Raw genomic sequence first — 15604 nt, 5'->3', positions numbered from 1 at the left:
CGGACGCACAGATTCAACAATGTGATGATTAGCATCAGATGTCTGGTAACTTGAGTTGTGAGCGTGATGTGTTGTTTAGCATGACAGGGTCCATGAAGCAGTCAGTCAGCCAGGCAGGTATCTCATTGGTCGATCCCCAGATGCCTCCGCCTCCTCGTCCCATCGCGCTTAACCTGCTGCTTGGTCGCGCGGCTGTCGAGCGTGTGCACTCCATGCGCAATGGCAACAGAACCATCTGCTACAGCGAGCACTCGTTTTGAAATGGATTATGAGAGGAAGATTTTCCCTTACACCGGCGGCTATGGACGCTACAACCGACTCGTGGTTTTATTCAGCTGGTTTCCCAACTTCGCGGCCATGCTGAATCTATTTAGCGACGTTTTTTACACTCTAATCCCGGAGTCGTATCACTGCAGAGCCGACCCGCAGCTTCTGCCCTCCGCTTTCCTCCGCAGTAACTTCTCCAGACAGAGATACCTCAACCTCACCATCCCCTGGGTGAACGGCACTGGTCTCAGCCGCTGTGAATTGTTCAAGTACCCACCAAATTCCTCGGACCTTTCCGAAAAGGTCTCCAGGGTGAGGGTGTCCTGCACCGTTGGGTGGGAGTATGCCCATGTAGCCGGGCTCCAGAGCAACTTTGTCACTGAGGTAAGAGACTATTCCGCCTGCAGGTCATCGTTCAGATCTGTATGGGTGTTTTGCTTAGATTTGGACCTCTTAAAAGAGTTACATCCAGGGGTAGTGAAGTGTAACCACAGCATTGCATTAAAAAATAACTGCTTTTCTGGATCCAATTCCACTTCTGGTTGTTGGTTTTATCCGATCATTTGTTTCCCAACACTGGACTCGGTTAAAATTATTCGAACTGTCAAAACATCCTAAGAAACAATTTCCGTGGTCGTGTCACTTTTACAACACGCTGTGGAAATCTGGAAATGCGAGACTACACTAAACTGCTGTCTGGCACTTTGTTTCCCGGAGTCATAGATGACAGCTCAACCAGGCAGAGGCCACATTAATAGCCTACTTCGTAAATGTAAGTAAAGAGTGGGGCTGTTTTTTAACATTTTGTTTGAGATATTTCCAAGCTACGATTCCTCTTTGACTGTCTCCTACATACTTTATACAACCAATGCCTAAACACAGACGACGGGGATGTGATTGTGTCTTGTTGTGCAACTACATGTGTAAATAAGCTGTAGAAACGTGTTTATCTTCTCCTGGGACTGTTTTCTTGGACTTCAGCTCAAGGATCCATCCCAGTCTGCAAATATAGATAACGACTTCTAACAACAATATCTCTCAATGTGACCCGGTACAAACACCTCACATCTGTGTCTGTGCAGTATTTTCTAAGAAATAACAACATCAGAGTATTTGATGTAGTCTCTAAACCACAGAAGTTAGAGCAGAGGCTGACAAGCAGGACTAAGTCATTATGGGTAATTGCCCCTCAACTTCTCAGATTATAGACTGTGCAACATGGCCTCAAAGAAATAGATCCTGGCAATGAGCATTCTGTCTCCATCTTCAAGAAACGTCTTAGAAAAACTGCTCTTATCAATAGGATTGTTGATTATTCTATACGTGCTATATTTGTGCTGGGATCAATTATCTGTTTGTTTTTTATTTTATTATTATGTTTTTCTCTAAAAGTCTATATTGTGTCCATGATAAATTGAGTTTTCGGTTGGTATATTATTTGTTGTATGTTTATTGTTATTGGGCCCCCTCCGAAAAGCTTTTAGTAGCTTATTTGAAGTTCCGCATTTCACGCGGCCTGTATATGATCATTGTACCTCATGAAATTGGGTTTGAATATACAATGAGGACGTGTGAAATAAACAAAATGAAACAAAAGTGAGCAGACTTTTGCCTTGTTTTCCCTCAATGACAAACTGTGATGCTGGGAAGTGTGAGGCCTCTATGTTCCTTCCTGAGACCCTGAACGCCTCCTCTACCAGCAACAACTTCCTCTGCACATGACCACAGAGGAAAACTTTACCAAAGGAAAAATGGAATACAGTACAATAGGGCTTTTCACCTTCCAATACAGGGATTGGACCAAATAAAAGAAACATCATAGTCCTGCACTATCAACTGTTAAACGCTCAAAATGTTTTTTGTGAGACAAAGGTGTTGATGAACTGGATCTCTGAGACGATTGTTTATGGTGTCGATGTTGGTGGGGATCTGCTTGTGTCCACTCCTCTCTGCTAAAGCTCTCTTTCATTAGTTTGGCTTATGTTGTCATGTTTTTTCAGACTTGATACATTACAAAGTTTTTGCAGTTTTTGAAACCAGTCGCACCAGGCCTCCTTGTATGCCGGAGGGCTAGATTAGGCTACAAACTGTGAAAACCAACGTTGAAGAGGGACACTGTATCACAATCTATTTTTAAAACCGTATCACGTTTATATTGTGCATATGCATATAAAGGACATGCCTACCACGGGGAAAACACATAGCAAAGTTCACCATGGTCACAAGTAGACCCTCATCACCTGAAAAGTACTTTACGGAATATTGTCTGAATAAGCATCTCTTACATCGCTGATTAAAATGAAAGCGATGGAAGAAAAAGAAAGATGGCATAGGTAGGTGGAGAAGAATTTGTTTACAATCAGTGACTGGTACTAACCAGACGCAGAGGTGCTGGTGTGCTCTACTTTCAGCACTACTTTGTTCTAATGTAATAACGTTGTCAGCTGACATCTCAACTCAATTAGGGACAACATGATCTACATTCCTGCTTCCCCACAGAAATGTCTCTGTTTGCGTCCAATTCCAAGGAATGCATCACATGGCCACAATTTGTTCATGTACCTTTTATGTCTTTGATTATAAAATAATATTTTAGAAGGGAAATTGAGTTACCCACAAATTTCTGATTTATACACTTCTCTCTTTTTGGTCAGAACTTTATATTTATATATATATATATATATAAAGTATACTATTGCATGTACCCTAATGCCATCCATTTTCTGAAGCAGGCTACAAGTTTCCCTTCATTCGGATAGCAACTGGTTTAAGTCTAAAATGTTTTTTTTATAAAATGACTGTGAGGTGTGACTTGGTTGACTATGACTATATTCCATAGTTTTGTTATTGCCAACACATCCCACAAAAACGACCAAAACCAACAATTGATTGAAATTGTTTAGTCCTCCACAGAACTCCGTTGTTGTTCAAAAACTATTATAAACACATAGATGAGGCACACAGGGTGACATAGTCCTTCATTGCGCTGAACCTGGGTATTGTGCTGTAGTTTATTTTTAGACTCACATACACCATCCTGCTGCCATAAATACTTACCAAATGTGTATTAATCCACAGCTGAAAATCACACCCAACAAATGCACTGTTTACTTCTGTTAGAGTAACATTTCGTCACCTTCCTAAAATAATCGCCTAAGTCATTTTTTCACGTTTTTCAGAAAACACAAAAAACTGAACCAAATACTAAACATATTTTGACTTAGGCAGTTATACTAAAGGCATAGAATCACATCACCTGTTCAACTGAGAATGTAGGAAATGTTACCAGAGGTGGCCAACACCATGAGGAGATGATATCGGCAAGAAAATACTTTTTGTCAAAAAATGACTTAGGCGATTATTTTAGGAAGGTGACGATTTGGTAAAAGCTACATCGCCCAGCCATTTTAGACAATAACTGAGCCTTTTATAAGAATTGAACTATATATTTGTTACCGGTGTAGATATGTAAATCTTCAGTGGAAACCAATGGGCTTGGGACTGAGAGCCACAGACAGGGTAGAGACGTCAGCCTAATCAATGAATTTAAAAAAACACCGGTATAACCTTTTAATAGGTGAAGGGAAAGCACACACAGTTTTGCTAGTTGGTTCAATATCCAAAATTGCTGATGCCTGCTATCCACATGGAACATTATGGTTTTACTTAGAGCTCATGACATTACAAAAACAATGAATCTCTTTCTTTAATCAAATGCCAGTGCTCTCTATTTTCTTTGTAGTCCACATTGAGTTTTTGTTTTAGTCTGAGAATGTGTCAGTGAACTTCTTTGTCTTCCTTTGCAGTGGAATCTGGTTTGCAACGACTACTGGAAGATCCCATTGCAGCATATCTGCTTTATGACAGGATGGATTCTGGGATACATCCTTCTTGGTACATTGTGTGACTGGTAAGTAAAAATAGTATTTTTATATGAAAACACAAAGTGTTCAATATTAAATACATCAAAAAAGACATTACAACACGAGTGGACATGTGAATATATTGTGCAAAAAATATAATATATAAATTAACAAACAATTTGTGAAATAACTAAAAAAAGATATATCCTCAAATCGTTATAAACTGTTTAACGTAACAACAGTTTTTTTTTTAGTGAAATTAAATCAAAGGTGTCACTGGGGAAAATGGAAAATTAAGAAATAAAAACATACTTTTTAAAAGGCATTTCTAAAAATATCTATTCTAATGTAAAGGTGAACCCCTTTTAAACTCGTTTTATAATTTCTGAAATTATTTCACAAATTGTTTCATTTTATATGTTTTACACAATTTATTTTATCGTGTGTGTGTGTGTGTGTGTGTGTGTGTGTGTGTGTGTGTGTGTGTGTGTGTGTGTGTGGTGAATGAGAGATAATAGTGATTGGACACTTTTTTAATTGTAATTGTATGTTCAGGCTGGGTCGTCGGCGATGTTTCCTCCTCTCCATCAGTCTGTCCAGCCTGTTGGGGGTGGCCGTGTGTTTGTCCAGCAGCGTGGTCGTGTTTCTACTGCTGCGTCTCTCTCAGGGCGCCATGCTCGCTGGTGTGTTCATATCCTCGTACATTGCGAGTGAGTATCCTGCATACATATTTCACTATTGTACCACTTATCCTGCGGTCCTGTAATCGACTTCTCCAGGGGATTGAAGAAAAAAAGAAAAAATCTCAGCTTCCTCAAACACAGCCACTCACTTCTTAGTTTATTTTAGAGAGCACTTTTGGATTCCTGGGCTTTGCTCTGAGTAATTTGCTGGCACTGCGTTTATCCAAATGTCATGTTTTTCCTAAATCACATTTGTCTGTTTTCATTTATTACAGGGATTTTAATGTACCTGACCAAAAGAAATCACATAATGTAGCAAAACAGACACAAAGGTGATAATCAAATAAAAATGAACATTACTGTATATCCAGTTGTTTACAATTCAAGGCATGCTGCTGTTTGTTGTTATGTTAAATTGTAATTGACGGAATGTCCCTCAACTGTTCTCAATGTTCTCAAAGTCTAGGTCTCAGTATAAAAGATGACTTATTTGATAAAAGTTACTTTAGATGTTTCTCATATTTATGGTTCTTCTGCAGCCATAGTGTGTTTGACTTAAAGTTAGCGACAATGTTTTGTCTTGCAGAAAATCTAATATTATGTAAATGTTACATACTGTTAATGTAATAAATAAAAATGATGGCCTTGTTCTGATTCGCAGCATGGAATAGAATGTTGTTGGTCTCTGAGTTTCTGTTCGAGCAGCAACTGCACAATCAGTAGCAACAATTTGTTTTAGCGCTTAAGTCAATGAAAACAAACAGAAAAACATTTAGATTGTGAGATAAATACGGAATAAAAAGGCCTAACACAAGCCCTTCCACCGAGCTAACAGTACTGCCTTATCAGTCAAAGATAAGGAAAAACCCATTGTGCCCTTACAGAAGCAAATAAGTCCTTCCTATCTTTGTATTACCATCTTATCTTTATTTCAGGAAACACAAACAACTGAAACTTTTATTCCTGGTGACTGAAAGTCAAGAACAAAAACTGAAAGACATTATGACAGTTTAATGTACAGTATATGATGCGATTATTTACTAGTGATGGATAAATAGTTTTACCTTCAGCGGTTTTCCGGTGATGGGAGGTGGCAAAACTGTAACAGTCTCATCACCAATGAGATTAATATTTGCCTCTTACATGTTTCAATTGCTCTCCTAACATGAAAGATATGTATGTGCTTATATAATTGCTTAAGTGTGGGTAATTGTGTGGCAGACTAACAGAGTTGTGAAGCAAGTAACTGAAGTGTGTTGTGCTGACTGACAGCAGGCAGCTGGTTGGTTTTTCTTTACTTCAACCTCTCAGCTGTCCTCCTTTAAAGCTAGGGCAAAGCTTTACCCCCACCTTCTTCAGCATGACTTTGTCTGATTGTCTGTGATTAGATTTTGCTGGCTGGTAGGGATACATTTTGTCTCAAATACAGCATGTTTTCTTTCTGGAACTGTCTAAAACCAGAGTGAAGTGGCACAGGAATGTAATTGAGTTAGCATTTGTAGGAACTGTACACATTCCTGCTTGGGAGGTGGTGGTACTAGGTAGTAGTTTCAAATGAACTACACATTTACTAATTTTTCTGTTTTTCACATACACACATACTCCCACATTCCTGCAAGGTCAGGGCTAGATTGAGTCCAGATTTTGTTATTGTAGGTTAGGCTGATGATGTGCTGGGCGGGATGAGGGCCTGAGAGAAATGTTTCTCAGTGATGTCCTGCCAGGAGAAAACAATAGCGGGACAGTACTGAAGCCCCCCCCCCCCACACACACACACACACACACAGAGGAGGTGGAAACTGCATTTGAGGTCCGGGGGGGAAGGAGGTTAAAGTTCAACAGAAACTCACACAGCTTGACACACTTCCTAACAGGGTTACGTCAGAACCTGAGGTTAAGAGTACTTGCAGCTTTATTTGGCTTGTTGTTCTAGCTTTATGTTTTATCAAATGTTACACTGAAGTTTACATTGATTTGTACTAGCAAACACGAATCAACAAGGTTGTAACAAAAAGAAAAGTAGATTCCATGTTCAGTTTTAGTTCTGCTTATTCAGATCCCCATTAGCTTGGACTTTAGACTTGATTGGCCCCAAGGGGACATTCCTTCCCACAGCACTGCACACATCAGACAACCGTACACACAACAGCACACAGTAACAACACACAATGCCAGACAAAAGTACACTCTGGGGCCGGTTCAGCGAGGTCTATGTTTAAGGCAGCCATGGCTGTGGGGATTAGGCCTTTCTGAACCTCAGTGCTCTCTACCTCAGGAACATGTTTGGCTACTCCTTTTCTTGAGTGAGTACAATCTTAATGTTTTATTTAATCGTATTTTACTTCTTTCCGTTATCAAAAGCTGGTAAGGAATTCCATACCACGGTAATTTATTGTTCTCTGTAGTGAATCAGTTCTACATGTAGGCAATAAAATCAGTAAAAACACATATTACAACAGACCGTAGCTTTATGTGTGAATAGGCTCATGTCCTGTCTCCTGACAGAAAAGGAATTGGATTTGGACAGATGTATTAGTTTTGCTTCAGCTGTGTGTTTGATGTTATCTGTCTTTCCTCGCTCTCTGTTCCCGTTGCTCTCTCAGGGTTGGAGCTATGTGACCCTCCCCATCGTCTCATGGTTGCCATGGTCAGCGGTTTCTTCGCCGTGTTCGCAGAGCTGCTGTTGCCAGGCATCGCTGTTCTGTGTCGCAATTGGCCCGTTCTCCAAGCTGTGGCCACTTTGCCTCTGCTCCTGCTGCTTTCCTATTGGTGGTGAGTCGGGTGGTGGTACTTGGGATGTGGAGGTGGACACACCATGTGTGTATTTGGAGAAGCATTAAGGGCAGTTTATTATTCTACAGTGTACCTGTCTCCCATTGATATGTTTGACCGGTCTGCAATTTGCACTTGCTCCTGTCCCAAGCCCACATCTTTTAACAGCCACACCTGAGTTCACATGTAACCACATGTTCAAATGAATAACTTTCTACCTGGAATATTCTTATTAACACCACTCAGAGTTAGTTTTCTTATTTATTCAGGAAGTCTCATTGAGACCTAGATTGTTTTAACAAAAGAGACTTGAGAACAAACTACAATTATATACAACATCACAACAAGACAGTTCAATCACACAAAGCAGTTATCACTCACTCACACACACACACACACACACACACACACACACACACACAACACACACCACACACACACACACACACACACACACCACACACACACACACACACACACACACACACACACACAAGAATGACAATCTCTAACTTCCGATTGTTTTACAGCTCATTCCAGTTGTAAGCTGTCTTGCTCAGTTTTGACTTTGAGCTTATGAAACTAACAAACTGTATTATGTGCTCCGGTGTCTGAACTCAACCAAGGATGTTAAATATCTGAGCAACTAAGAAAGCAAGGATTTATAACTGAAAACACAGATATACGGACACCTTCCAGATGTCAGTGATATCAAATAATGTTTTTATTTTTATTTTTTTTATTTTGTCAGAAATTATACAAGGTAAAAACACAACTTGTTTTCATCCTTTCATCCATCTGTGTCAATGTTAAAGAGAATGTTTCAGCTCTGTTTCTCTCTGAGATCTTATTGCGGAGTTGTTGTCCTCAGCTGTGTGTCAGTGTTTCCTGAGTCCCCCCGCTGGCTGCTGGCCACAGCTCAGATCCCTCAGTTGAAGAGGAGCCTCCAGGAATTCTCCACCAGGAACGGTGTTTGTATGCAAGATGAAATCTACCCTGGTGAAACCCTGCTGTCAGGTACACGCACACGCACACACGCACACACACACACACACACACACACACACACACACACACACACACACACACACACCAAGTCACCATGTCATAAAACATTTTTGCAAAAAAAAGTGACTTAATGCAACAATTTTATTGTTTTTGTGACGATCAACTTTTTTATTTAAACAAATAAGCAAAAGTGCAAAACATTGGTCTAGATGACAATATACAGAAAGGTACGCTACACGTTTAATGAAAAAGGCACGGTGCACCATTTCCATAATCATTCCTTGCAAACAAATGTTTCCACACCAAAACAAGAAGAGTTTTGCAATCATTCTCTTCTCCAGTAGGTCCAGCAAAAACAGCACGTTTGAGTTTTAAAGAGCTGACGAGCTGACAGATAATTCAAATTCAAAACATTGACAGTAACCGGTACAGTATCATTAATCAGGGCATATATTTTGGATGCAATATTGTTCCAGAACTGACCAACAGTAGAGCAATCCCAGATCATGTGAAGATATGTACCTTGAGCTTTTAGAAATTGCATTAAGGGCTGGTAATTATTTTCATGTGATGTATTTTCATATGGGTGAGATATGTCCTGAATTAAATTTTAGTGAATCTGCTGATGGTCTAGATTGGGTAATACTTCTGGAATGTTAGACCATACATCATGCCAGTCAAGATTGATACTCAGGGCTGGGCAATCACATGCCCACATCCTCTCAATAGAAAGGCCAAAGGCCAAATAAAATGCGCAAAATAGCAAGCACACTGGAAAGGGAACTCTAGCCTTGCAGTGGTCTGGCTAGCCTATAGGGTAGGCTATAGATCGAAATAGCATTCAGAAACACAGTCTCTGTAATCATATCAGATAAAATGTAATAAAACCTGTACCGCTTAAGAGAACAAGACAAAACAAGGTTCCATGTTCATCAGGCAGTTGTTTCAATCCTTATACTACTTCACGTAATTGTCAGCATCCCCGGCAGAGGTGAATGCTCTAAATTGGGCTCCTTCCTTGATCTTCAAGGTTGTCAAGTAAAGCAGACCATCCAGACCGTTGACTAATGCTGAATCCATGGTTTGATAGAAAGCTAGGCGTCGTTTGACTGTGTAGTAACTGTAGTAAGCAAATCCTCCGACCCCCGACGGCGAGAGGAACTTTTCGCGCAGCCTGTAGAATCGTCTGCCTGGTTGTGTAGCAAAGCACATTGAAACTTACTTTGTGATTAGTAGTGTTGTTCTTATTTGGGCTATCGCTGTAATTTTGGTGGACTCTCACAATCTCGATCTGAATCTGCCAAATCCAAGAACCACTTAGACAGGGAGCGCGAGAGATACTGGATAGCATTGGAGCCTTCTATCTCCTCCTTCAAACCGACAATGCAGATATTGCATCTTCGGGTTCTGTCCTCCATCTGGTAGCTGTGCCTCCATCTCTTGAAAAGCGTGGCCATGACTACCAAGAGTACTTGAGTTGCTTTCCATGGTAGTTTTTAGATTCTTCACGTCAGATCTGACAAGCCAAGGCTTGCAGTCAGAGACGCAAGTTGAGTATCAGTAGCAGTTAGCTTCTCATCGTTTTCAATTCCCACCTGTTGAATCCGGGAGAAACGTGGTTTGAAGTAGCTTTTCTGTTTCTCCAGTAATGCCTCTGCAATGGCATCAGTATTGCCGCAATGTGCTCTGCCATTCTGCTTTAAGTAACTCTGATGAGCACACAGTAGTAGAATATCAGAGTTGGAACCATATAACAACTATTTAACTAGGTTGGGCCAAGAGCTATACTTTAAGCCGCCATCTCTGTCCAGCCAATCATGTGACTCCCAATTGATTATTAAAATAGTTACTGATTGGTTTTATGGCAATCGACTAATCAATTAATTCTTTCATCACTAATCTGAATCATTCAACTTTAAGTTTGCTCAACATGTTTTGCCACCATTGCCCCATGCTGTATGTGGAATAGCCTCTAAACTTGACTGATACAATGATTTACCCCATTTCATGTTTTGTAATTGATCAAATATCAAATCTGTTGAGGAGATTATAAAGTTTCTGATTGTCTGTTTGAACTGAGGGAATATTAGTTCTGCTGAATGCCTGTTTTTCGTGTTTAAGAGCGAGAAATCAGTCCTCATAATTTCCATTTTATACCATGGTCTAACCCTTTTTCTATCAATTATTTTTCTACTTTTTGCTCGTCATACAATGTAGTATAATTTTAATGTGACTGTGTATGACAGTGATAAGGAGTGGTAAGTGTCAGAAAATGGACATGAAAGAAGTTCACAGAGTAATTTACAACCAGGCTGAAAAGCAGTGTGTTTCTACCCTCTCTGGAAAGTTTCAAGTTCAGTTCCCATAACCCAAAAACTGATTAATCGTAATTGTAATATGTTTAATGGCAGCCGTTAGTAGAATGTGTAACAAAAAGATGTTAACCCTTCACTTAAACCCTGCTGAATTACACCTAGCCCGAAGCATTTGACTCTTAGGGGATAGGTTGATTTCTTTCCATTTATTTTTTTAATCCGTTTTTTTCCATTTTATAGAGATAGATTCAGCATGCGAAGAAGACTGTCGGCCGAGGTACTTTTCAGTTCTGGAGCTGCGTCGGACTCGTGTTATCTGGAAAAACTGTCTCATCCTCAGCTTCACACTGTGAGTGTTTTAATTCTCAGTGTGAAAAACCTGACCTGTTCATGAAATAGACCAGCTTTCCATTTCAAGATAAAAGTGAGATGCAGAGTGTTTCATAGATGTGCATGTTCTAACTCTTTGGTCTCTCCTCCAGGTTCATTGGTACAGGTATTCAGTACTGTTTCACCAGAAACCTGCACAGTTATTTCACCAACTTTTACTTCAGCTACTTCCTCCGAGTGATAACTGGAGCACTCGCCTGCATCTTCATCTGCTTGTCTGTCAATCACTTTGGTCGGCGTGGTATGCTTCTACTCTCTGCCATCGTCACTGGATTGTCATCGCTGCTGCTGCTGGCCCTCACTCAGTGTACGTTACATCCCCATCTTTTTACTTTCAATAACATTTGTGCCTCAAAATTAATCCTCCAACCATTGGCTGTTGTGGCTACTGGCAATGATAAGATAATTGCAACTCCCTAAAGGTCTCAAAACGCCACACATTGATTATGTTAAGTTATAATATTTTGGAAATATAATGAAGACTAAGATTTTATTTTTGACAGGTGATGTTCACAGTAAAAAATAAATTTAAAATATGTATTGAAAATTATTGGTTCCATAAATATCATAAAGTAATGATTTTAACTTATCTAAGGATTGTATTTCATGATAAACAACTGACTACTTTAAAATAGGGCTGGGAGATATGAAAATAAAATCCAATATCACAATATTTTTGAACAAATACCTTGATATCAATACCGCAACAATATTGTAGTGTTGACCAATGGTGTTTTCACAACATATTTACACAATGAGATTTTTGATAAATAATCATCAGTAAAGTGGATATAATGACTAAGTGGATCAAGGCAAGTAATAAAACAACTAAAACAGTCTGGTAAGTTCAGAACAGTAAGTCACTTTACTGTAATGCAGCCTTTAAAACCAGGAAAAGGCAACACTTATGCTATATTACGATATCCAAAATCTAAGATGATATATAGTCTCATATCACGATATCAATATCCATCCTTCCATCTTCATCCACTTATTCGTTATTGGGTCGCGACGATATTAATATAATATTGATATATTGCCCAGTTCTACTTTTAAAGTTAATGAGGCATCACTGGGACCACCGACATTATCCTTGAAGTGGAACACATTTCTCAACATATTTTGAAGGAGAAGAACTTGAGCAACAATTAGAAAAGGATCTGGCAGATTTTTTAAATTCATATTCTGAAGACCCCATAACAAATGTAGATTGTTGACGGTTCTTAAATATTTTGTGTTGTAAAACACCATGGATTAAATGTAAGTCATGAAATGGGATGGATTGTTTTTGCAAAAAAAACTATGTAGATAATTTTCTCATTCTTGGGGTCAGGACCCAAAAGGGGACTCCATATGAAAATAATCCCTTTGGAGCTTCTCCCATGCTTTTGAAAACCTTTTGAAACCGACCTTACTAATATTCATATGACAAGTTGATTATCTCTGCTGTACATTTTTGCATAGAAAATGAATTAGTTCTAGGTAAATAGAAAGTGATTCAGTTGTCCTTTTTTGTGTCAGATCTGCGTGGAGGCCTGGTGTTGGTGCTCTCTGTCATAGGTCTGCTGTTCTCTCAGGCTCTCGCCATGCTCAGTGTGCTCTTTGCCTGTGAGGTGATGCCGACCGTGGTTCGGTAAGTCTTCTGACCAAAGTGATGAGATCCAATGAAAAGTAGTGTCTGTGTAGTTGGAGCGTGATATAGCTGTTTTTAAATGTGTATTAGTCCGCTGCTAAAAAATAGTCCCCTACAAATGCACAGTATACTACTGTTTTAAGTATTGTTTGCGAAAAACTAAAGTGCCCAGATGTTTCAGGAAATTATTTAGCCTTTTTTTAAATTAAACTACATATTTGTGACCCTTTTTATAGGAACAGGCTTGGGGCTGAGTGCTAGCGACAGGGTAGGGAAGTTGGCAAGTATAGAGAAATATACAGTAGTATAGAGAAGAATGGCATGACAAGATATAAAGTATTGTCTGATAATTCCACCTCGATGCCTCCCCTTGTTGATGTTTGTTCTCCTTTTTCTGCTCCTCTCCCATCTCTCCATCAGAGGTGGTTGCCTTGGCCTGGTGCTGGCAGCAGGTTGTGTTGGCATGGCCGCTTCCTCCCTGATGGAGCTCCAGAATAACAGTGGCTACTTTCTCCACCATGTCATCTTTGCGTCCTTTGCCGTCCTCTCTGTTCTCTGCATAATGCTCCTACCTGAGAGCAAACGCAAGCCGCTGCCAGACTCCCTGAAGGACGGCGAGAGCCAGCGGCGGCCCCCTCTTTTCCTGTCCCGGCCCGACAGGGACAACCTGCCGTTACTGTGCACCCGGCCACCTTTGTCCGAGTACAACCCTGATAACTATTCCCGCTTGGTCTCTGCCACCAAGAGGATGTTGACTAAAGACAATTTGCCTTATAGGATTGCTGTGCCTACTCATACCTCTCTGCTGTCAGACAGTGAAACACAGGGACAAGAGAATGAGACACTGAGAGAGGTTGAATCTTAACTCAGTTATCAGTTCCTTCTTATCCGACTTTTGTACAGACTTGGATTATTCCTCCTTCTTCTTCTAAACATACAGTACCTCCACAGACAGTCTAACATCATCCTTCATTTAATTATTGTCTAAGCCACTGGTTGGTCATAAATCAACTTAAGAACTGACCTTGGCTTGGATGCTGTGCACTTTAGAGCAATAGCTCCAAGTCTGTCCATTCTCGGTGTCTTCTTGTTACATCTTACTTTTTAAACCGTTACTGGGCTGTGGGATTTTCTTACATGGATTCAGGTAATGCACTGAAAAACAGTGGCCTACCTAAGCCAAAGTTGTTGTTTTTTTGTCAACCAAACCTTTTGTGAGGGCTAGAAAAGTCCCCCTTTGAACTGTAACATTGCATGGTATGCCTGTTTATGTGTGGTAAGTTACCTTGAAAATGCTCTCACTCGTCATTACTTTGGCCAGTGCATTTGAGGTCACACTGCTCTTCTCTGTGGAGGCACTTAAACCAAATAGTCAGACACTAGTGTTACCAGAGAAACTTGCTCAACCACGCAACTGCCGTTGATGTCTTTTGTCCATTTATTAGTAACCCATGCACTTTTCATTAAGTCCGTCCATCTGACTCACCAGCAGTGCCTCAGTGCTGAGAGGATCCCAAGGACTAGTTCACACGGTCTTTGTGGAGTGGTGTAATATTTGTAAAGCAAACAAGAGGGCGCTAAATGATGCACCATTCATTAAATGAAAGGGAAAATATCTGGCATTTTAAGCCACCAACTACCTTGTTAATCCAAATATTTCACTTAAAAGTGTTTTATGAAATGTTGGAATGTAATCTGTCTGTGAATGATAGTTAATTCTGTCTGTGGCTGACGAGTTTGTCTACTCTATAAACCCCTTTGTTACAAGCTATTATTTAAAGGTGCTATTTTTACATTACGTTTCTCTTCAAACACTGAAAGTAGCTGATGAATTTGCAAATGTACTAACCACTGTAGCTGGCAGACAAAAAGGTAACCTCCTCTCTGCCCTGTAGGGATTATGAATTGTGTCCTTTTTGGATAATTAGTAAATAAAATGAGACAGTGGGGTTTCAAAGCGCTAAAGCATTCAGCAGAACAAACCATAACATTGTGTGAAGTGAAACTATTTCAAGTGAAAAAAGTGAAACTTTCAAAATTGTAACTGAAAAGAAGCCAAACTCTTCAAGGATGCTGTGTGTAATAGGAGAGAAAAACACACTGCTGGGTCAGCCTTGAGGAGATGTCATCGTGTCATACTTTGCAGAATGTGCATTGGGAGTCAGATTTTAATTGAGCCTTCTGTGAACACAAAGATGCTTTTGTATTAATTGAAGCTCTTTCAGTTGGTCAGAGAAACTCAAATAACCACTCTTTTTTTTTTTAGAAACTCAAACATCAATGTCCTTGTCAAGTGAAAACCTTAGCAACTAAGGAATATTGCCTTGTTGTTATCTTTGCCATCATGCCATCCAATCACTGAATTAAATCAAGTCAAATGTTCCTACCTACCTAATGTGTAATGCTAATTAAAAAAAAAAATACAAATTGCCAACAGAAGCCAGAGATGTTTTGCATCTCTTTAGATGTAACCCTCTACTGGCCACTAGGTGGAGCTATGGACATGCACTGTAACACTTTCTGGAAAAATGTCAGTATTAAGGGTTTAAGGAAACTGAGGCACTCAGGAGGGCCTTCATGGCCGCAATGGCCCAAACGTGTCGCCATGTTTCAACGATTTAGCCAAGAATATTAATATTAGTTTTTTATTTATTTAATTTTTTACTTTGCCCT

General features: G+C 39.9%; 1 protein-coding gene across 1 annotated transcript; it reads left to right on the top strand.

Annotated features, from left to right (window-relative positions):
* Window positions 1-219: 219 nt before the first annotated feature.
* Window positions 220-15454, top strand: slc22a31 (solute carrier family 22 member 31). The gene is made up of 9 exons (XM_032509010.1): window positions 220-651; window positions 4074-4177; window positions 4686-4840; window positions 7417-7585; window positions 8457-8602; window positions 11149-11257; window positions 11391-11605; window positions 12820-12931; window positions 13352-15454. The coding sequence occupies exons 1-9, from the start codon at window positions 220-222 to the stop codon at window positions 13794-13796; spliced, it is 1887 nt and encodes a 628-aa protein (XP_032364901.1). The 3' UTR covers window positions 13797-15454.
* The last annotated feature ends 150 nt before the right edge of the window (window positions 15455-15604 follow it).

Source organism: Etheostoma spectabile, chromosome 1, assembly GCF_008692095.1.
Source record: "Etheostoma spectabile isolate EspeVRDwgs_2016 chromosome 1, UIUC_Espe_1.0, whole genome shotgun sequence".
NCBI classification, from domain to species: domain Eukaryota; kingdom Metazoa; phylum Chordata; class Actinopteri; order Perciformes; family Percidae; genus Etheostoma; species Etheostoma spectabile.
Note: the sequence above shows the minus strand (reverse complement) of the source record. Positions and strands in the feature narration are given on the sequence as shown.